This window comes from Oncorhynchus gorbuscha, linkage group LG05, assembly GCF_021184085.1.
Source record: "Oncorhynchus gorbuscha isolate QuinsamMale2020 ecotype Even-year linkage group LG05, OgorEven_v1.0, whole genome shotgun sequence".
Lineage (NCBI taxonomy): Eukaryota > Metazoa > Chordata > Actinopteri > Salmoniformes > Salmonidae > Oncorhynchus > Oncorhynchus gorbuscha.
Genome location: NC_060177.1, coordinates 22676385 through 22699441, shown reverse-complemented (window position 1 = coordinate 22699441; position 23057 = coordinate 22676385). Strand labels below are relative to the sequence as shown.

Here is a 23057-nt window from a genome sequence, read left to right as displayed (position 1 = left end):
TTAGTATTGCCAGCCTAATCTCAGGAGTTGATAGGCTTGAAGTCATAAACAGCGCTGTGCATCCCAGCATTGCTAAGAGCTGCTGTTTGAATGAATGCTTATGAGCCTGCTGCTGCCTACCACTGCTCAGTCACTGCTCTATCAAATCATATACTTAATTCTAATATAATAAAACACAAAAATACGAGCCTTTGGTCATTAACATGGTCAAATCCGGAAACTAACATTTCAAAAACAAAACGTTTATTCTTTCAGTGAAATATGGTCTAAGTCTAAATATTACTGTTACATTGCACTACCTTCAATGTTATGTAATAATTATGTAAAACTCTGGTAAATTAATTACGGTCTTTGTTAGAAATAAATTGCCTTTCAACAGTTCACAACGAGCCAGGCGCCCCAAACTGCTGCATATACCCTGACTATGCTTGCACTGAACGCAAGAGAAGTAACACAATTTCCCAAGTTAATATTGCCTGCTAACATTAATTTATTTTAACCAAATATGCAGGTTTAAAAAATATATACTTGTGTATTGATTTTAAGAAAGGCATTGATATTTATGGTTAGGTACATTATTGCAACGATTGTGCTTTTCTCACAAATGCACTTTTGTTAAATCAAGTTGAAGTAGGCTGTGATTCGATGATAAATTAACAGGCACCACATTGATTATATTCAACGCAGAACAAGATAGTTAACCTAGTAATATCATCAACCATGTGTAGTTAACTAGTGATTATTATTTTATTATGATTATTATTTGTTAATCAGATAAGTTTAATGCAAGCTAGCAACTAACCTTGGCTCCTTGCAGCCACAAAGTCCCATGGATTGCAATGTAATCGGCCATAATCGACCATAAAAAGCTGTTTACCGATTGTTATGAAAACTTGAAATCCGCCCTAATTAAATCGGCCAATCAGTCGACCTCTAATCCAGGTGAAAGCTATCATCACTTAATGATATCGCTTGTTAAATCCACTTCAATCAGTGTACAAGAAGGGGAAGAGACAGGTGGAAAGAGTATTTTTAAGCCTTGAGACAATTGAGACATGGATTGTGTATGTGTGCCATTCATTGGTTGAATGGGCAAGACAAAAGATTTAAGTGCCTTTGAACGGGGTATGGTAGTAGGTGTCAGGTGCACCAGTTTGAGTGTGTCAAGAACTGCAACACGCTCAACAATACTCTGTGTGTATCAAGATTGGTCCACTACCCAAAGGACATCCAGTCAACTGTGGAAAGCATTGGAGTCCACATGTGCCAGCATTCCTGTGGAATGCTTGACACCTTGTAGAGTCCATGCTCCGATGAATTGAGGCTGTTCTGAGGGAAAGGGGGAGCAACTCAATATTAGGAAGGTGTTCCTAATGTTTAGTACACTGTTCCACATGCTTTGGAATGACACTAAATGGATTTGGCGGGAAATATCGGGTGCCCGAGAGAAAAGTGATTTATTCTGGGGATGGAACATGTTTTAAATACTGGGAAAATATCACTCTTAACGACTGAATGTGAAAGTGATAATGGCATGGGTGGAAGAGAAGGACACCCACACAGAGCAGAGCAGAGCTGAGGAGAACGCTCTCAGTGCTACAGGGACTCTACCCTCAGCTGTTAAGTCACTTGGAGAGACATCACAGGGTTACCATGTGATGCTAGGGGGACTCTGACACTACTTTTCCTTTCAAATAACCACAATGTGTAATCAAGTGACATGAAAGACCTACATGAAAGACCTGCCTCCAATGACCACAACAACACTAGAGTCGGAGTCCCTTACTCCTGAAATGATTCGTGTGTTCCAGCATTTGTATTACTATTTTCATGGGTTGGAACCGGTTCAGGGAACAGAACTTAAAAACGGAAAATAATGACATTTTTCAAGGAACAGAAATGGAACCAGGAATGAAAGTGATCCATACTGTTCTGGAACAGAACCGTTATTTTAAAAGCAAGGACACCCTTTAATAACGTTATTTCACGTTCCAGGCATTTTTTTCTCTCTTCGGTTCCAACCCCTGATTAGGTTTTATTTTCAACTGGTACATTTCTGCAACTTGTTTTATAACATTTTCAGTATTTATACTAAATGGTAGTATGCCAATGGTGACCCACAAAACATGAGAGCAGCTTAGAGACAGAGAAGTAAATGGTTTGGTCTGCCGCTATAATGGCAGAGGGTGACTTGATAACACACGTGAAGCAGCAGTCTATCTAGCTCATTTCACACAGTGGTGATGGGGTTTATATAAAACTACAGCCATTTAAAATACTGCACCATCTCCACACTCTTTCCTGCTCTGATAGCAAAGCCAGACAAGTCAAACTGAGATGTCTTTCTCTCAGTCCTTTAGATTATCAGGTCTTAATATTATTGGTCCCTGACTTGATACTATAGGTACCTTGTTTAACTCTACCTGATACATACTGTATGAACCTTTAAAAGACTTCCAGGCTTATTTCAGTTGTTTCAACAACAAAGTGACTAATCTACTTTTCCTGCCTGCGTGACACCCTGGAGTCAAACTGAAGAGTTACGTTCAACAATATGAAAAAGTGAACATGAGTCATGTCTTGTTCACAGGAAGAAAAGAGGGACCTCTGACAATGGTACACAGTGGAGTGGCTTGTGTTGGTGGATTTGTTTGACAATGAATAGGGTGTGTGTGTGTGGTAACTCACAGGTTCTGGCTAGACGCATCAGCTGCGTGTATACACAGGTAGGTCATGTCCTGTGAGAGGTAAACAAAAAGGAGTAGAAACACAAGGGTCAGTTTTGTTCTGCACACAATACATATCATCTACATGGATTCACAGTACAGTTTATCAGCTGTTTATCATTCACTTTCCGCCAATTAGCCGGTATGGTGTGTGGTCAACTGCACATTGTAAATGCACACACATACTCAACTGAGTATTATAAATTAACCCCATAGGTCAAATAAAACAACAATTTGATGCTTCAAGTAGAGTGAAGTGCTTTAATGAACAGTTAATGCTTTGTCTAAAGTTCTACAGTCCAATGTCACTGGTATGTATTAAACTGTGAGACACTACCCCCAGCAGGCTTCAACTGTGTACTACAAAATCTGTTTTCCACTTTTACAAAATGTACAGATTTCACTACACTACACAATTCCCATGAATAAAATCCAAGGAACTGAATACTGACACAAAAAGTTATTAGATGTCTCTCTAGAATTTGAGACAAAATCCCATATTCACTGACTGAGTATGAGGAAGTTAAAAATCATTTCAATGTTAAAGTTTGACTCATGTAAGACATGTTATTCAAGGTTATGGTCAATGGTCATGAAATCCCATTTCAGTTCTTGACCAACTAAACCAGAATGAAGCCTACTACAGCCTGACTCAAGACAACAATTTATTCAGTCAGTCTGTGAAACTGGCCTTGTGTCCTCTATGGCTGCCTGCCCCACTCACCTCCAGCACGGGTTTAGCATTGTTATACACAGACAGGATGTGGGTGATGTTGTTCTGGGACAAACTTTCTCTGTTCTCAGAGTCTAGGAAAAGACAAAGGGAGGGAGAAAATGTTGATCAGTGATTCTTCTCAGTGAATTTCTATGAGACCCTCAGTAGACAAAGCAATGCCATAAGGAGAGATCTGTTGAAGTGTTTAAGACCCAGGAGTGGCTGCCCACAAGCAGCATCTGTGACTGTGTGGCTGGAATTTGGGTAGCAATCATTTGGCCTTGTCACTTAAAGCTATTTTCAGTGTGTGAGCAGTACTTGGATCATCTTGTGAAGCCATCATTAGTATGGCTAAAATTATGGCAAGGTAGATGTCACATTAAGCTGGTAGGGCAGAAACCCCCTTGGCTGAGGAGCAGATAAATCACCAACACTACCAGAGGGAGTAAATGTGCCATATTCTACTGATGGATACAGTATGATGCATGCAGCAGCCTTAATTCAGGCCATGCCTTAGTTCATTGAGCTACAGTACACGTATAACCTTCTGCTACTCTATTTTGATCTATACATAACTATAGTCCACTCACTAGATATTCTTGTTCTCTCTTCCCTTGTAGCATTTGACCATAGCTTACAGGTAACGTATCAACAACATAAGGACAGAGAACGTAAAGCTCATGTGCATCAATAACAGAAGAAAATGCCTGAGTCTCTTTGAAAGCTGCCCTGGATTCTGCTGCTGGTGCCTCACCTAGTGAATTTGTGAGTGTTGCCTCTTGGGTGGGATGCCTGACTGTGCAACATATAAAACAACTGAATGGATTTCAACAGAATCCTGTTCTCACCTCTGATATTTCCCAGGTAGAGCCCATCAACAACCTGCAAATAGGAAAACAGATATTTCACGAGTTAAATATTCACAATGAGCATGGCCTTAACCTTACTGATGCTCCTTATCTATGGTCGTATTCAGGTGTCCAGTTTGGTCAAACAGTATTTTCCCAATTGAGAAAACAAACAGGAATCGTTCTCATAGCTATGTCAAGCCTTATAGGGCATGTAATACATAGTATTGCCTGACATGACTGGGAGTGAGGATCACTGAACCAACTCTGATGGTTAAGGCCATGTTGACACAAAGCTGTGCAATAAAGCTGTAGCGATCCGATCATGATCTCATCTAGACATTACAAGACTCCTGCATTATTTAAGACGTCAAAATAAAAAGTATATGCCTGCCTATGATGTTAGTGTCCTCTGAAATTCAGATAAGCCTAGAGCTTCAGTCAGGGTGGAATTACAGTGGTGCCCAGAGGTGCTTCTGGACACTCCCATCACTGTTAACAGGACACTAAGATGTGTAATATAGACAGTAACAGTCCAAAGTGGACACACCCACTCATTCCAGGGTTTTTCTTTATTTTTTTACCATTTTCTACATTGTAGAATAATAGTGAAGACATAAAACTATGTAATAACACAAATGGAATAAGGTATTTACCCCCCAAAAAGTGTTAAACAAAACAAGCAATGCTACGCACTTGTTGGCTGCTTTTCCTTCACTCTGCAGTCCAACTCATCCTAAACCATCTAAATTGGGTTGAGGTTGGGTGATTGTGGAGGCAAGGTCATTGTTACATGCATGAATCCATTGGAGCTGTACACTCAAGAGGGAAGAAATGGTTTGTGACACTACGATTACACAACAAGCAACAACAATGTCAACTGGATTCCGGTGCTACATGCAACGTAATGAGCTACAAAGACTAAATCAATCTGGCACGTGACACACACATCTATTGCCCAGCGATACGAGACTAAAGCTGTACTCTATGGGCACCTTTGAGACCGAATGTGTTATACAGGAACGCAAACACAAGCTGGAGTTTGAGATTGTGAAAACCAGTCAACATCCTCTCCTCTCAGGCTCTACATGCGAACGCCTGGGACTGATGCAGTTCACTGTACCAAATGACCTGCACATTGTGGACCATGTCCAGCATGGACCCCTGTCCAAAGAACAACTACTCAGCAGATATGACGATGTATTCAACATGCCCGTTGAATCTGTGCCTGGGGAGGTACACTTTGAAGTGGATGAGAGCATCACTCCAGTCCAGTGTGCTCCTCGCAATGTGCCCTGCGCAATGAAAGTGGCTGTGAAGGCCCAGCTGGACAAGTATGAGGCCGATGGCCACATGACATCTGTGACTGAACCAACTGACTGGATCAGCAATATGGTCATAGTGAAAAAAAAGGGTCTGCATCGACCCAAAGCATCTGAACCAAGCACTGAAACGATCCCACTACATCATGCCGACACTAGATGTCCTCTATAAGCTTCCCAAGGCCAGGATTTTCACCCCTGGAGGTTGCCCGAGATACATTCCTTCAATGCAAGCTGGACGAAGAAAGCAGCTTCATGACTACCTTCTGGACCCCTGGGGTCGGAAACGTTGGCTGGAGCTCCCGTTTGGTGTCTCAGTGGCGCCTGAGGTATACCAACGCAAGCAGCACGAGTTACTGGCTGGGCTCAAGGGCATTGAACCCATCGCAGATGATGTCCTGATCGTAGGCTGTGGTGACACAGACGAAGAAGCAGAACGCCACCACGTTGTGAAGCTCCTGGCACTGATGGAGTTCTGCCGATCAGTTAAGCTTCGCCTTGGCCTGAAGAAGCTTCAGTTCAAGGTAAAAGACGTGAAAGACGTCCACCATGGCCACATTCTCTCGGCAAAAGGCCTGACGCCGGACCCACACAAGGACCTAGCAATCCTCGACATGCCAAACCCGTCTGATGCAAAAGGAGTACAGCGTCTCATCGGTTTTGCAAACTATCTTGCAAAGTTTTTGCCACACCTATCAGCAGTCTGTGAGCCTCTGCGCCGGTTGCTGGCTAAAGACACACCATGGCAGTGGCTACCCAAGCACGAGGCCGCAGTGCAGGAGATGAAATCTCTGGCTTCATCCATGCCCGTGTTTTGCTACTACGACGTCACGAAGCCTGTCACAATCCAGAGCGACTCCAGCCAAAGGGGACTTGGATGCTACCTTATGCAGGAAGGCCAGCCTGTTGCGTTTGCCTCAAGAGCACTCACCCCCACCGAACAAAACTATGCACAAATTGAGAAAGAGTGCCTCAGCATCATCTTTCCTGCCAGCAATTCCATCACTACTTATATGGTCGAGAGCTGGTCACTGCTAAAACTAACCACAAACCACTCATTGCCATATTCAGTAAACCTCTCCTCAATGCGCCCAAGATGCTTCAAAGCATGCTCCTGACTCTGCAAAACTACAGCCTGAAGGTCATTTACAAGCCAGGACCAGAGATGTACATCAGCGACACACTGAGCAGGGCAACAGCACAATGTACTAGCAGGGGCACTGTCTATCAGCGGCAGGCCATCTGTTCGCTACAGCAGGAACAACAAGATGTTCAACAGATCAGTCAGGCAGACTACTTAAACCTCACAGATCACCGCCTAGCTCAGATCAGGCAACACACTGACAAGGACGAACACCTACAGTCACTGAACTCCATGGCTCTCGCAGGTTGGCCATACCTGAAAGAGGAGACACCTTTCACAGTGAGAGAATGCTGGACCTTTCGAGATGAGATCAGCGTGCAAAATGGCGTCTTCTTCAGAGGTCAGAAGGTCATTATTCCCAAATCACTACGTCCAGAGATGCTTACCCGCATACACTCCAGTCACGTTGGAGGTGACGCATGCTACATTATACTGGCCAAACATGCAGGCAGAAATTAAAGACTGTCAGCAACTGTACCACATGCAACGAGTACGGTCATGAACAGCAAGAGGAAACCATGATGTCACACGAACTGCCCACAAGGGCCTGGCAAATCGTCAGCATGGACTTAGTCCTTTTGTCTGTGGCTGAATATCTTCTCATCGTTGATCACTCCTCTGACTTTTGGGAAATTGAACTGCTCCCTGACTTGTCTACAGAGACGGTCATAAAGCGCTGCAAGGCGCAGTTTGCAAGGCAAGGTCAGCCTGACAAAGGTCATCACAGACAATGGCCCACAATTCACTGCACAGTTCAAGCATTTCGCTTCAGAATGGGAGTTTGACCACGTGACCACCTCTCCAAGACACCCAAAAGCAAATGGCAAGGCAAGAGTCGGCTGTCAAGACTGAAAAGACCTGTTAAGCAGGGCCTTGCGCGACAGCAATGACCCATGAAAAGCGATCTTACAGTGGAGGAACACACCCACCGAAAACATGGACAGCAGCCCAGCACAACAACTTCTGTCCAGACGTCTGAAGTGTACCATCCCAGTAGCTAACAATCTACTTGAGCCCTGCGTCATGGTTGGCATCACGGACAAACTGCGTCACAGAAAGCAGCTTGCTAAGTGCTTCTACGAACGGACTGCTCGAGACCTACCAGAGCTGGAGGTGGGTGAAACGATAAGGATGAAACCGCTGCCGGGAGACCACACAGGACTTTGGAGGCTGGGCACACGTTGGGCCTGCAGAGAGTTGCACCACTTTCTTACCTGGTGGATGTTGGTGGCTCCCTCTATCGTCTCAGTTGGGTAGATCTGCACGTAGCAGAGCAGACAAACCAGAACACGCCATACACTCACCTAGATGAGCTGGATCACAGTCCAGGCCTAAGGGTGAGGGGTGCAGAATTGAGACATGGGCCAACTGAAGGTGAAGCTTCTACCTCACCAAGCTCTCCAGCTCGTGGCCCTAATCCTACCCCTGTCAGAGCTCAGTCTTACTCACGGGTGGGGCGGCTGTGCAAGCCACCGGACAGGCTTACTCACGGGTGGGGCGGCTGTGCAAGCCACCGGACAGGCTTACTCACGGGTGGGGCGGCTGTGCAAGCCACCGGACAGGCTTACTCACGGGTGGGGGGGCTGTGCAAGCCACCGGACAGGCTTACTCACGGGTGGGGCGGCTGTGCAAGCCACCAGACAGGCTTACTCACGGGTGGGGCAGCTGTGCAAGCCACCAGACAGGCTTACTCACGGGTGGGGCGGCTGTGCAAGCCACCAGACAGGCTTACTCACGGGTGGGGCGGCTGTGCAAGCCACTGGACAGACTTACTCTGTAAGCAAGAGACTGTTAACTTGTCCTCCGTTCATTTAAAAAATGTATGTAAATGTAAAAGGAAGATGACAACTGAAGTAAAAAATAAAATGTCATGGTTTTTCAATTGTTATGACTTGACTGTTAAGAACTTAATGTTATGCCTTTATGTTTGCACTTTATTGAAAAGGATGATGTTACGGAGTCTAGTTGATAGGTATTTGACTAGCTGGACTGTTCCCAGGACTCCACGTGTAGGGATTTGTACAATGCACAAACAAGGCTATTCAACTTGACATTGGTGTCTGTCTTTATTCCTTTATCCAACATATCATACTGAAACAGTTATCTGATGCAGCACTCCATCACTCTCCTTCTTGTTTAAATAGCCCTTACACAGCCTGGAGGTGTGGGGTCATTGTCCTGTTGAAAAACAAATAAATAGTCCCACTGAGCGCAAACCAGATGGGATTGCATATCGCTGCAGAATACTGGGATAGCAAAGCAGCAAAGCATGATGTCTTCGCTATTATTCTACAATGTAGAAAATAGTAAAAATAAAGACAAAACTTTGAATGAATACGTGTGGCCAAACCATTGACTGGTACTGTATATACAAAACATTTAAACACCCAACGATTGACAGATGACAATACGGGCTTTAAAACAGTCAAAATAGACGGGCTAAGTGTTTTCTCCATTTGATAACTCATACAGGTTTTGATTTAGGGTATCACGTTATTTACATCAAGTGACAGTGTGTGATGAATAGCCTGCCCTTTAGTTTTATTCAGGGGACTTCAGCGTTGCATGTAGATGGATGATATAAATAACACGACAGAATCCATTCCGCGCATATCTATGTTCAACGTTTACGCTCCTCCGAGGAAGTGCCTTGCTACAATCAAAAACCATTGAACAGAACAGCTACATTAATAACAAAAGCAAAGGCCCCTACCTTGTTCATTCCATTCCCCATGTCTCTCGCAGGCGATAAAGATGATAAAGTATTTGAAATACAGCTGAGTATTTACGTCTCAATGCAACAACGCAAAATATTGGAAAAGAACATGGACGGACTTTGACTAACATGAAGGGGTGCGTGCGAAATGGTCGGCCCGTCACGAGTGAGACCACTTTGCGCCTCTGTAGATCAACATGGGTGTACTTTTGACGGCTTTGTCTACATTGCTTCAGAAGACGATCGCCATAACGCTGCTCTGTGTAACCTTCGCTCCATAATCCTCTTCCGGGTTTCCCCCGATAAAGGATTTCATTGGTACATGGGACCGTAATGCAGCCCAGTCCGCGCGGGTTTCGTGATCTCAGAGCTGGAAATGATTATCAATTAATTCAGTACTACTGCTTTGTACTCTGACCTAAATATATGCATTTTAACTATTGGAATTATCTGACAGCCTATGCTTTTTTCTTTCCTGTAAACCCACAAACGTTTGCCATAGCCTAATCCAGGACTAGTGTGCATTCCTTTAAAATGGCAACCAAAAACATGGTGCTTTACCACTTATTGACCCCAGTACGATTTTCACACAATTAGAGGCAACCAAACAAATCTTGCCAGTTAAAATAGGGAAAACCATGGATGTGGAAATATCACACCTATGCCGTTTATGATCCTGGTGTACTAGTAAAATATACCTGACATGTAGGGCCTACTCCTCCAGTGTCATTTAACCCTCTACCACATGGTAGAATAACAACATATACCTGACATGTAGGGCCTACTCCTCCAGTGTCATTTAACCCTTTACCACATGGTAGAATAACAACATATACCTGACATGTAGGGCCTACTCCTCCGGTGTCATTTAACCCTCTACCACATGGTAGAATAACAACATATACCTGACATGTAGGGCCTACTCCTCCAGTGTCATTTAACCCTCTACCACATGGTAGAATAACAACATATACCTGACATGTAGGGCCTACTCCTCCAGTGTCATTTAACCCTTTACCACATGGTAGAATAACAACATATACCTGACATGTAGGGCATACTCCTCCGGTGTCATGGTAGTATAACAGCAAAGTAGAGACACACTATTGGGTAAACATAGAAACTTTATTTTGCTCTATAATACATGATAACCGTAAGAGGAAGAGGCCTTCCAAAACGTACTGAGGTAATGTGGACAATAGATACATACATGAATTGGTATGTTTGTACGTTTGTTGGTGTCATGGTATGTAATGTGGTCCTCTGGATGGTTGGTTTACTTCTTCCATTCCTTGTTCTCATAGTCCCATTTGGCTGAGAAGCCCTCCACCGGGTTGATCCTCATGTCCAGCATCCTCTGCAACTCCTTCTCTTTCCATTCTGACTCAAAGGTGGGGGGGACAGGTCCGTACACTGCAGCGAGACAGACAGCTTGTTAGGCTCTGCCTCAAAGTTCACCCATGAACATATATTCTTTAATAGTCTGTATTGAACATTTATCTACCAAGGTAATCATCATTCAGAACATTCTGTTTCACAATAGCAACCTGGTTGCTTGTCAGTTATACCAATTATGGTTGAGAAAATACAATGGCAGAGAAGACACGCAACACATTTATTGGAATTGGCACTGATGGCCAAATACAGTATTTGAATGATGTAAAATAATATCTTGTATAAGTATGTCGAAAAATAATATTGTATATCCATCTCATTGCAAAATAATGCTGACTTGTGGCTTTCAACAGGTGGGTGGAAAAATGATGAACATCAACACACACTGAACAAAAATATAAACGCAACATGTAAAGTGTTGGATCCATGTTTTATGAGCTGAAATAAAATAGCCAAGAAATTTCCCACAAAAAGCTTATTTCGCTCAAATTTTTAGCACAAATGTGTTTACAGCCCTGTGAGTGAGCATTTAACATTTGCTAAGATCATCCTCCACCAGACAGTTGTGGCATATCAAGAAGCTGATTAAACAGCATGATCATTAAACAGGTGCACCTTGTGCTGGGGACAATAAAAGGCCACTCTAAAATGTACAGTTTTGTCACACAACATAATGTAACAGATGTCTCAAGTTGAGGGAGCCTGCAATTGGCATACTGACTGCAGGAAGGTCCACCAGAGCTGTTGCTAGAGAATTGAATATCCATCCCTACCCTAAGCTGCCTCCAATGTTGTTTTAGAGAATTTGTCAGTATGTCCAACCGGCCTCACAACCGCAGACCATGTGTTACCAGGCCAGCCCTGGACCTCCACATCCAGCTTCTTCACCTGCAGGATCATCTGAGGGTGGGGGGTGCTGAGGAGTATTTCTGTATGGAATAAAGTCCTTTTCTGGGGGAAAACCTCATCCCGATTGGCTGGGCCTGGCTCCCCAGTGAGTGGGCCTATGCCCTCCAAGGCCCCCCCCCATGGCTGCACCCCTACCCAGTCATGTGAAATCCATAGATTAGGGCCTAATTTATTTCCTTATTTGAACTGTAACTCAGTAAAATCTGAAATTGTTGCGTTGATATTTTTTGTTCAGTATATTACAACTGAATTATCACAGACTCCATCCACAATAAATGTTCCCATTCCTTTTCTTATTAGAAGACATACCAAACTTCCTCTGCCATAGGACAACCAGTCCTGTCATGCCAATAAAGAAGAACATTCCTGCGATAACCGATTTCCACTCCTTTGTGCCCTCGTTCATCTCTGCGAAGCTCTGCTTGAAGCTAATACGGTACACTGTTGGTAAAAAGAAAATGCAAGACTTGTTAGATAACATTTAACACAGCCTAACTAACGGGTAGGGATGTGTATCTCTCCTTACAAGCACAATTCAATATGCATCTAGATATATGGGTTCCGATACAGGAACGATATTTGTAGATTGAAACGATTTGATTTAATTAGTGGAATGAGTCGATGCGATAAACAAGGGCATGAACACATTCATTTCCATTCTAAATGAATATCTGATAGTGATGGAGCTCAGGAGCTGAGTTGGATCTGTCTGAGCTGACTTCTCTGAGCTGAGTGAATGAACCATGGCTTGTCGTTGCTGTATGATAGAAAAGTATTTCTGCCGTGTGTGTAATGTGTGAGTTGATCCATAGGGCAGACTGAGCATCAGATTAGGGGGGGCAATTTATGTCTTGTCCCCACGCTACTATAACCTGTCATATACCAGATACATTTTGAGCTAGTAAAATGTATAGATTTATCTTAAGAAATTAGCTTTTATATACATGGCCAATTAATATAACCCAGCTTTTGATTTCACCTGTCTCAAAAGTGAATGTTATTGACAGTTTGGCACCAGTGCGACTCTCTTCTCCCGTTCTGACCAGTGCGGCTGGCGAAAATGATTGCCGTCCTTGATATGAAATACTCCTTTACCATGTTCATGTAAAAATGACCAAATCCATTAACTGTTTAAAGCAGAACAATAATATTTTGCATGGTGAACTTGGCAATCGAAAAACCCTAATCAGCAGTTAGATGTGCAATCAGCAAGATGTGAGTTATGTCCACTCCGGTAGCCCACAGAGCTCCACATGTCAAACTATTTCCAACAGCGCATTTGGTAACAAAAACCAGGTTTCCATCCAACCTTTTAATGCAAGTAAAGTACATGTTAGACACCCAAAAAATTTGTCAGTAAACTTTCCAAATGTCGACAAAACAAAATAGACAAGGTGTGATCCTTTAGGGTCTGTAAATGAATTATGCTTGAAATGTCAGTGGAAACGCTTTAATGAGCAAATATTGATATAATTGTGTCGAAATCCTGTACGGAGCCTTCACCGTGCGTGCGCTGACACTAAGAGCGCATCAGCAGTAAGAAAGGAGGAAATAAAGACAGCTCTTTCAGCACTCTGGGAAGGAGCGCTTGGTTGGAGTGACAGTTTGATTGTGTGTGCTATGCTGCAGACGTCCTTGTTTATTTGCAGTGTGTAGTTTATAAAGTATTTAACTCAATCATCGGTGTGACAGCTCTAGGTCGTGGTTGTTATCGTTTGGGACCGCACCGGTTATGGATCGCATGGTTTAGTAGCAACATTGTTGCGAAGCTTTGACATTCAAACCAACAAATCAGACAGTCAGACAGTACACACCGGCAAGCCTGAAGACCACAGCCAAGATCTCTCTCGTTCTCTTCCTCTCCTCTCTTGTTCCAGTGCTTTACCCTGCAACTTACTTTCTATTTTTCAAATGCACTTCCCATTGATGTTCATTAGAGCTGGACTATTATTGCCCTGCCAGAAGTATTTGGGTGGACATTTTAGTTAAAAGTGAGGTTGCTTGTAAGTTGAGGATTGTTATTTGAACTGTATTGAGGTGGGGTGTACTAGTGACATGTGGCCGAGACGATTGTGGACATTTTTAAGGCCTTTGTTTTGTCTATGAGCACCCCCCACCTTCATACAGATTATTGCAAATCCTCTGTTGATGACTGGGTTCTTTCTTGTAAATTGTTTCTATGAAGTTGCCGTTCAATTGTTCTGCCATTATTATTATTGTATGAGGTATTATTGGTGGGGTTACCCCTGTGCTGTGACATGGGTTTATATGGTGTGTCTTCTCTCCACTGGCTATCTGGGAAACAGGCTACACTCTAGGCAGTCTCTTCTGCTGATGTGTGTGGATCTGGTAGTGGTACTCTCTCTATTCTACTCTTGTCCTTTCGGCATGGTTAATACCTGCCTGGCGCCTGAACATAATCTTTATATTTACCCCTCTAATAAATACTGCTACATAATAACCAGTATACCGAAGTAAACCTGGTGTCACGCAATGACGTGTGATCCTCCCACATTAGGACTTGTCAGGAAAGCATGCAGTTTATTAGGATACAGATGAAATAAGTGAACTTCACAGGGTGGTGAAAGTGCAGGTGATGAGCTTGATGCTTCCTCCCAATAAATAGTGTCTTATTCTGATGACATGATCGTTGATGCTTGGCTGCCGTGACAAAAATAATCTCTTTTGTCCATAATAATCTAATGTAGGCTATACCCACAGTGTCTGCGACCTGATGGCTACAGCGCATATAGAGGGTACACTCACTATATAACAACATTTTTTGGGAGAAAACCATCAGTAGAGTTGAAAATGCAGTGGAAACCCATTTATCTTGTATTTTCTATTCAGTACATGGGAATTTAACCGCAAACGCTATTTTTATGTGCACAACGCCAGCCTTTTATCCTCAACAGGTCAACTTGATGGAAAATTGTGTGACAAAAATCTGCATATGGTTTTTATGCAGATTTGAGAATATTCCAATTGGATGGAAGCCTAGCTAAATGACCCAGCAAATTACATAGGTTTTATTAATTGAGGGAAACCAATTTAATATTGTAAAAGCCATTTTAAAAACATGTAAATGCTGAAGGTGCTGTGCAGATGTTGCCTATGAATATTAGAACAGGGATAGGGTAGCCCTACCTCTCGTTAGCGCGAGCAGCTGAGTCTCCCGCACTGCGCGGTTATCGGACTTGTAGATCAATATCACATGCAGTTACATGCATAAAAGTGTCATAGGCTGAAGGAGAGGACGCATCAATTCAAACAGAATGTATTTTCAGAATAAGGCAACAAAAAAAAGACGTAATAAACATGAGTGAACCGATTTGTAACATTTTCATTGGTTCTTACCGATGCATGCTACATATGGATTGGTTTGGGCTCCCAAGGACAGATGCACTCTTAAACATTTGAACCGGGGACCGACGCGTATCGGTGAATCATTATATCCCCACTAACAGAACAGATAGGCAAACAATACTTCTTTCTTGTTTTGAATAAGCAAAAAAAAAAAGAGAGACGAATGTCAAGTATTCAACAACAAGGTGAAAACCACTTACATGCAATCTTCTCCTCATTGGAGAGTGTAGCCCAGGAGCCCTTCTCCTTCTCCTTTAAGGACTTCTGCACTGCACTGAGCTCTGTCACAAACTGGACGTCTGGGAGGGGATTCTCCCGCCTGTCAAAGTAGGCTGGGAGAGCGTAGTCGTCTACCTTGGCAACACCTGCAGGAAACTCACCATGTTACTACATAGGACTGACACACACAACCAGTAAATACGTGTATTCAAACCTGCATGGGACCTGCTTAGCAAATATGTGTATGTGCAAATACGGTCACAAGACGCAGGCCTCCTAATTGTCCCTAGAATTTCTAAGCAAACAGCTGGAGGCAGGGCTTTCTCCTATAGAGCTCCATTTTTATGGAACGGTCTGCCTACCCATGTCAGAGAAGCAAACTCGGTCTCAACCTTTAAGTCTTTACTGAAGACTCATCTCTTCAGTGGGTCATATGATTGAGTGTAGTCTGGCCCAGGAGTGGGAAGGTGAACGGAAAGGCTCTGGAGCAACGAACCGCCCTTGCTGTCTCTGCCTGGCCGGTTCCTCTCTTTCCACTGGGATTCTCTGCCTCTAACCCTATTACAGGGGCTGAGTCACTGGCTTACTGGGGCTCTCTCATGCCGTCCCTGCAGGGGGTGCGACACCTGAGTGGGTTGATTCACTGTTGTGGTCATCCTGTCTGGGTTGGCACCCCCCCACTTGGGCTGTGCCGTGGCGGAGATCTTTGTGGGCTATACTCAGCCTTGTCTCAGGATGGTAAGTTGGTGGTTGAAGATATCCCTCTAGTGGTGTGGGGGCTGTGCTTTGGCAAAGTGGGTGGGGTTATATCCTTCCTGTTTGGCCCTGTCCGGGGGTGTCCTCGGATGGGGCCACAGTGTCTCCTGTCCCCTCCTGTCTCAGCCTCCAGTATTTATGCTGCAGTAGTTTGTGTCGGGGGGCTAGGGTCAGTTTGTTATATCTGGAGTACTTCTCCTGTCCTATTTGGTGTCCTGTGTGAATCTAAGTGTGCATTCTATAATTCTCTCCTTCTTTCTCTCTCTCGGAGGACCTGAGCCCAAGGACCATGCCCCAGGACTACCTGACATGATGACTCCTTGCTGTCCCCAGTCCACCTGGCCATGCTGCTGCTCCAGTTTCAACTGTTCTGCCTTACTATTATTCGACCATGCTGGTCATTTATGAACATTTGAACATCTTGGCCATGTTCTGTTATAATCTCCACCCGGCACAACCAGAAGAGGACGGGCCACCCCACATATGCTCTCTCTAATTCTCTCTCTCTCTCGGAGGACCTGAGCCCTAGGACCGTGCCCCAAGACTACCTGACATGATGACTCCTTGCTGTCCCAGGTCCACCTGACTGTGCTGCTGCTCCAGTTTCAACTGTTCTGCCTTGTTATTATTCGAGCATGCTGGTAATTTATGAACATTTGAACATCTTGGCCATGTTCTGTTATAATCTCCACCCGGCACAGCCAGAAGAGGACTGGCCACCCCACATAGCCTGGTTCCTCTCTAGGTTTCCTCCTAGGTTTTGGCCTTTCTAGGGAGTTTTTCCTAGCCACCGTGCTTCTACACCTGCATTGCTTGCTGTTTGGGGTTTTAGGCTGAGTTTCTGTACAGCACTTTGAGATATCAGCTGATGTACGAAGGGCTATATAAATAAATGTGATTTGATTTGATTGTGTGCTTTTGGGAGCCGCATAACTGCTTTTTCAGTTTACCTAAAAAAAATAATCTCTAATTCTACAATAAACTGGTATTGTCTGATTGCTGTACATCTCCAAACCATGCTGGTGGTGGTGTATTTTATCCATTGTTAACATTTGTTTGTGTGCCAACTTTTTAGTGGTAGGTACAATTTACAGATGGTGGTTTAAAGGTCCATACCATGAAGGTCAAGTATGTGGTGTGTGCTGCCAACAGTCACTCACCATGTCCCCCACGTACACAGATTGATGTGGAAATGGCACGTTTGCCAACAAGGCTAAGGGCTCTGGTGGTCAGCATTCTGAAAGAAAATAACATGTATGAGAAAACCCTTGATGAAAAATGAATATCGCTAGCTACTAATGTAACAAACCATTACTGACCAACGAATCTCAAAGAGGTTATTCTGATGACATGGAACTATAGCCTAGCGGCTAGCCATCAGGTCTTTGTAAAATAGTTTTATTCTTAATCAATTTGTCAAAAATAGCAACAAGATAATTTATGAAACTGCACGCCTCCCTAATCTGGCATTTAGCAACTAGTTATGGTCACTGCCCAAGCACACATAGCTAGCAACCAGTTTTTGTAACAAATAAAAATCTAAGAAACAGAACTGGCAAAAAATAGGAAAAACTAGCTAGCTACGATAACCTAGATGAAGTTACCCAGCTAAAATGTCTATGCTAGGAAGTTGCCTAGCAAACTAAACATAACTAGCCATCCATCAGCAGTGGACATTTCAAGCTTACATTAACCAAACATTTCAATGGTAACATTAGACAGGCTAATAGATAGCTAGCTAACGTCTATGTTGAAAATAATGAGTTGTTATATTCAACCTAGGCTAACGTTAGCTGAACTAGTACCTGGGCTTGTGGAGGGGATGAATATGAGATTTCCTCCGACGCCCAGGATCCTTCAGTTCAAAGTCCCATTAGCCAGCTCTGCAAACTTTAATTATGTAAAAATGCAATCTTGACTCATCAAAATATGGAGTTTCGCAGAACTACTATCATTATTACTGATGTTACTCATGGCATGCACTTCCAAAAAGGGTCAACAAGAATGTGTTTTTACTTTAACCTTTTTTTGAAAGTACAAACCATGAGTAACAGCAGTAATGATGATAGTTGCTCTATGAAACACCAAATATTGTTGAGTACTGAACGTTTTGACATAACATTTGCAGAACTGGTTAATGGGACTTTGAATTGAAGGATCTGGACTTCAGAGGAAATGTCATCATATTCATCATCTCCTCAAGCCCAGGTATTGGTTCAAACCAATCGTCGCAAATTGAAATATGGGGAGTTTCTAAAATCGACTAAAAACGAGTGCTGAGGGGCTTATGTTGCAAACTTCCCTTGCTTGGCTAATCATTTGGACCGCCCGTCAAGATGGTGGTTGCGGTTTAAACTCATAAAAAGACATCCTCGTCCACGTACCCTTGCCTTATGCCCTTAGGGGAATCCCGTCACCATCTTGACGGGCGGTCCAAATGATTAGCCAAGCAAGGGAAGTTTGCAACATAAGCCCCTCAGCACTCGTTTTTAGTCGAGTTTGCGAGTGTACAATTATGTTCACTCCGGGCCTGAAACTCCACATAATTCAATTTGCGACAATTGTACATCCGCTAAGTCAGCCAAAACTTTAAAACAACATCAATGGAGAAGTCAACATACAAGTATAAGTAAAAACTAATGTAAAAAGGTTAGAAATTGTGCTACTAATGCATAACAGCATACACACACATCTCATAAAAGTAATTATGTTTTTGTTTAGTTAGCTTTTGGAAATTGTAGAAATAAAACATGTTCCTTCTTCAGAAGTTCCAGCTAGGCAGGCTAACGTTAGTTAGATAATTAATTTAATAGCTATCATACAGTAGGCATAAATTCATAATTATATAGTCAATATAGGTAGACATGCAATCATAATTGACTGTAGCGCATATAAAGCACCCACAAGATACAGTGGCTGAAAACAATCATCGCAGGATGAACAAGTGAGGAATTTCCCGGGCAAGGGCAGTCCGTTTAAAAATCTTTCCTTCCAGGTGTGAACAACGCAATAAATAAGGACACGAGACGAGTTTCATATTTTTAACATTGTCTGTTGTAGAGGTTGACCAATTATGATTTTTCAACGCCGATACCGATTATTGGAGGACCCCAAAAAAAGAGCCCATTAAACGGACGATTATTTTTATTTATTTGTAATAATGACAATTACAACAATACTGAATGAACACTTATTTTAACTTAATATAATACATTAATAAAATCAATTTATCCTCAAATAAATTATGAAACATGTTCAATTTGGTTTAAATAAATGCAAAAACAAAGTGTTGGAGAATAAAGTAAAAGTGCCATATGCACCATGTAAGAAAGCTAATGTTTCAGTTTCTTGCTCAGAACATGAGAACATATGGTGGTTCCTTTTAACATGAGTCTTCAATATTCCCAGGTAAGAAGATTTAGGTTGTAGTTATTATAGGAATTATAGGACTATGTCTTTCTATACCATTTGTATTTCATTAACCTTTGACTATTGGATGTTCTTATAAGGCACTTTAGTATTGCCAGTGTAACAGTATAGCTTCCGTCCCTGTCCTCGCTCCTCCCTTTGCTCGAACCAGGAACACAACGAAAACAGCCACCATTGAAGCAGCGTTACCCATGCAGAGCAAGGGGAACAACCACTCCAAGTCTCAGAGCTAGTGACGTTTGAAACGCTATTAGAGTGCACCCCACTAACTAGCTAGCCATTTCACATTGGTTACACCAGCCTAATCTCTGGACTTGATAGGCTTGAAGTCGTAAACAGCGCAATGCTTGACGCACAACGAAGAGCTGCTGGCAAAACACACAAAAGTGCTGTTTGAATGAATGTTTACGAGCCTGCTGCTGCCTACCACCGCTCAGTTAGACTGCTCTATCACATCATAGACTTAGTTATAACATAATAACACACAGAAACACGAGCCTTAGGTCATTAATATGGTAGAATCCGGAAACTATCATCTCGAAAACAAGACGTTTATTCTTTCAGTGAAATACGGAACCGTTCCTTATTTTATCTAAGGGGTGGCATCCATTAGTCTAAATATTCCTGTTACATTGCACAACCTTCAATGTTATGTCATAATTACATAAAATTCTGGCAAATTAGGCAGCTCAAACTGTTGCATATACAATGACTGCGTGCAATGAACGCAAGAGAAGTGACACAATTTCACCTGGTTTTAATATTGCCTGCTAACCTGGATTTTTTTTAGCTAAATATGCAGGTTTAAAAATATATTCTTCTGTGGTATTGATTTTAAGAAAGGCATTGATGTTCATGCTTAGGTACACATTGGAGCAACGATACGCACCGCATCGATTATATGCAACGCAGGACACGCTAGATAAACTAGTAATATCATCAACCATGTGTAGTTAACTAGTGATTATGATTGATTGATTGTTTTTTATAAGATAAGTTTAATCCTAGCTAGCATCTTACCTTGGCTTACTACATTCGCGTAACAGGCAGTCTACTCGTGGAGTGCAATGAGAGGCAGGTGGTTAGAGCAATGGACTAGTTAACTGTAAGGTTTCAAGATTGAATCCCCCGAGCTGACAAGGTGAAAATCTGTCGTTCTGCCGCTATACGAGGCAGTTAACCCACCGTTCCTAGGCCGCCATTGAAAATAAGAATGTGTTCTTAACTGACTTACCTAGTTGAATAAAGATTTATTAAAGGTGTAAAAAATAATAATTCAATCGGCGCCCAAAAATACAGATTTCCGATTGTTATGAAAACTTGAAATCGGCCCTAATTAATCGGCCATTCCAATTAAATCAGTCGACCTCTAGTCTGTTGTATCAAAGGTGATTTGTAGGAGCCATGGCCCGTACCAAGCAGACAGCCTATAAATCTACTGGAGGCAAAGCCCCACGTAAGCAGCTGGCCACCAAAGCTGCCCGCAAGAGCGCCCCTTCTATTGGTGGGGTCAAGAAGCCCCATCGCTACAGGCCAGGTACGGTGGCCCTGCAAGAGATCCGTCAGTACCAGAAGTCCACTGAGCTGCTGATCCGCAAACTGCCCTTCCAGCACTTGGTGAGAAAAATTGCTCCGGACTTCAAGACTGACCTGCGTTTCCAGAGTGCAGCAATTGGAGCCCTGCAGGAGCCCAGCGAGGTATGCCTTGTTGGTTTGTTTGAGGACACCAACTTGTGCACCATCCATGCCAAGCGTGTCACCATCATGACCAAAGACATCCAGCTGGCCCATCGTATCCGTGGGGAGCGTGCTTAGATGCCTCTCTAATTTACGTGTCGCAGGCTGTCTTTCCCTCCCTTCCCACTTTTCCTCTTAAGTAGCTTGATTTGAGCAATGATGTGTTAAAAGTAGTGTGCAGTCTTGTCCCCCTTAGTTCTCTTAGCAGAAGACTTTTAGGGTACTTTGTATCATGTATCTGTTTTGAAGCTGATTGGAGTCACATCTTTAATGTGTGTGCAAATCGGCACAGCAAAGGGTGAATGCATGAAGCATCATGGGCAAGCATTTTCTCCTATTGACAATGCTATTACATTATTATAACAGGCTTTTCTAATTGATAGACATGCATTTTTTTTTTACATGTACCCTTTCATTAGTTTTTTTACAACTAGTGTTTCTGTTTACAGGATGCATTTACAAATAGTTAATTCTGTTCTGAAATTGATAAATGACATTGATTCAAAACATATAGGCAAAGGCCTATATATAGCGTAATGTTTGTGTATTTCTCCCATGTTTTATCCAGGTACAATTTTAGTTCCTTTCTCAGGTTGTGATACCCTTTTCTTACTGGTTTTGATTTCCTGTTCATTCTGGATGGCATATATTATTATTTATTATATTATTTAAAGTAGACATTTGTAACATCCAGAATTCTCACAAAGGTGATTGCCCTGAAAGTGTACTTGTCAGGCGTCATGATACATCAGAAGTGTCCACTTACTTTGAGTGCTGAGGGGATAGTGTGTCTTTTTTGTTTTTGGACTGCAACCTATGTAATGGTCATTGAGATGCTTTGAAGCCACCGGTCGGCCATATTGGCACTCACAGGTAGGAGCACTCAGCCATAGGAATGATTGGAATTCTACATTTAATTTAAATACTGTTTCAAGGACAACATTTTATGTATATTCAGTGTTGTACTGGGGACAGTAACATTAGTACTAAACAAATATATAATTTTAGGAAATTGTTTTTTTGTTTCGCGCTAAATGTGAAAGTATGCATGAAGGTGTCTAATAGAATGAACGTGTCAAAAACGAACATAGAAATTAATAAATGCATTTCTATTGCTTCCAAAAATCTGTTTTACAATTGAGGAGTACCATGATGACTGCGCAGTGACCTCAATACTGCGCCCCTTCAGGCATCCAGGGTTTATACAAATCATTGGTTCAAACGATAGCTAACAATGCTAATCATCGCTAACTGGCACAAGGTCAAATACATGGCAGACATCCAACATGGTGTAATATTCCTGTTCCGGTCTAAAATCCAGTAACACTACACATTACTATGAGGAGGAATACCCACAAAAACAGACTACATACAGGAAAATGACACCTTAACTAACGTTAGCTAGGAAGCTAGCTAGCCTAGCCAACCATTGCCTATTTGCCCCTTGTCTTGTCTGCCTCTCTCTTCAATGTCACATCTCTTCACTCCGCTCTCGGAAACATTGACAAATCCATTTTTGATTACACAGCACATATGTAGCATATTTATCTTCTTTAAAAACGATATAATATGTTATATGATAGCTGTATATCAGACGTCTAATAATTTAGAAAATTCACCCGACATCTCTTACTTGTTCTCGTTTCGCCGACGCTCCCAAAAACCATAAAGGTTTAAAGTGTCATTAACCGGAAATTACGTAGCTAGCGCGGGATTATGGGAAACTATGGAAGGTCAATCGGTCATATGGTCAATCGGTCATACTCACACTATTA

At 42.6% G+C, this 23057-nt stretch overlaps 3 protein-coding genes across 4 annotated transcripts in view; 1 reads left to right on the top strand and 2 right to left on the bottom strand.

Moving 5' to 3' along the window:
* LOC124035663 (dual specificity protein phosphatase 22-A-like) overlaps positions 1-10040 on the bottom strand; it is a 29220-nt gene extending 19180 nt beyond the window's left edge. The window contains exons 1-4 of the mRNA XM_046349231.1: positions 9469-10040; positions 4290-4323; positions 3451-3533; positions 2689-2738 (exon numbers count right to left, since the gene is read on the bottom strand). Of these exons, the coding sequence (XP_046205187.1) occupies positions 2689-2738; positions 3451-3533; positions 4290-4323; positions 9469-9489 (188 nt within the window). The 5' untranslated portion in view covers positions 9490-10040. The remainder of the gene's footprint in view (positions 1-2688; positions 2739-3450; positions 3534-4289; positions 4324-9468) is intronic.
* A 542-nt stretch (positions 10041-10582) lies between these two features.
* LOC124035664 lies at positions 10583-22995 on the bottom strand. Of its 2 annotated transcripts, none has more exons than XM_046349232.1 (5): positions 22916-22995; positions 17277-17353; positions 15342-15506; positions 12085-12216; positions 10583-10884 (listed from the first exon to the last, which is right to left on the bottom strand). In XM_046349232.1, exons 2-5 carry the CDS (start codon positions 17350-17352, stop codon positions 10748-10750), a joined length of 510 nt encoding a protein of 169 aa, XP_046205188.1. In that variant the 5' UTR covers position 17353; positions 22916-22995; the 3' UTR covers positions 10583-10747. The 2 variants fall into 2 exon arrangements, with proteins under 2 accessions (XP_046205188.1, XP_046205189.1); XM_046349233.1 differs by having other exon boundaries at positions 22902-22935.
* On the top strand, positions 20925-21709 carry LOC124035665 (histone H3.3A-like). The gene has a single exon (XM_046349234.1). The coding sequence runs from the start codon at positions 20950-20952 to the stop codon at positions 21358-21360; it is 411 nt and encodes a 136-aa protein (XP_046205190.1). The 5' UTR covers positions 20925-20949; the 3' UTR covers positions 21361-21709.
* Positions 22996-23057: the final 62 nt, after the last annotated feature.

Bases quoted from the DNA above. Each gene is read 5' to 3' on its own strand.
- LOC124035664 (XM_046349232.1), bottom strand. From the start codon at position 17,352: ATGCTGACCACCAGAGCCCTTAGCCTTGTTGGCAAACGTGCCATTTCC. The intron at 12,217-15,341 runs GTAAGTGGTTTT...TTTTACCAACAG, and splicing joins CAATGAGGAGAAGATTGCAT to TGTACCGTATTAGCTTCAAG. The intron at 10,885-12,084 runs GTATGTCTTCTA...GTCTCGCTGCAG, and splicing joins CCTATGGCAGAGGAAGTTTG to TGTACGGACCTGTCCCCCCC.
- LOC124035665 (XM_046349234.1), top strand. From the start codon at position 20,950: ATGGCCCGTACCAAGCAGACAGCCTATAAATCTACTGGAGGCAAAGCC.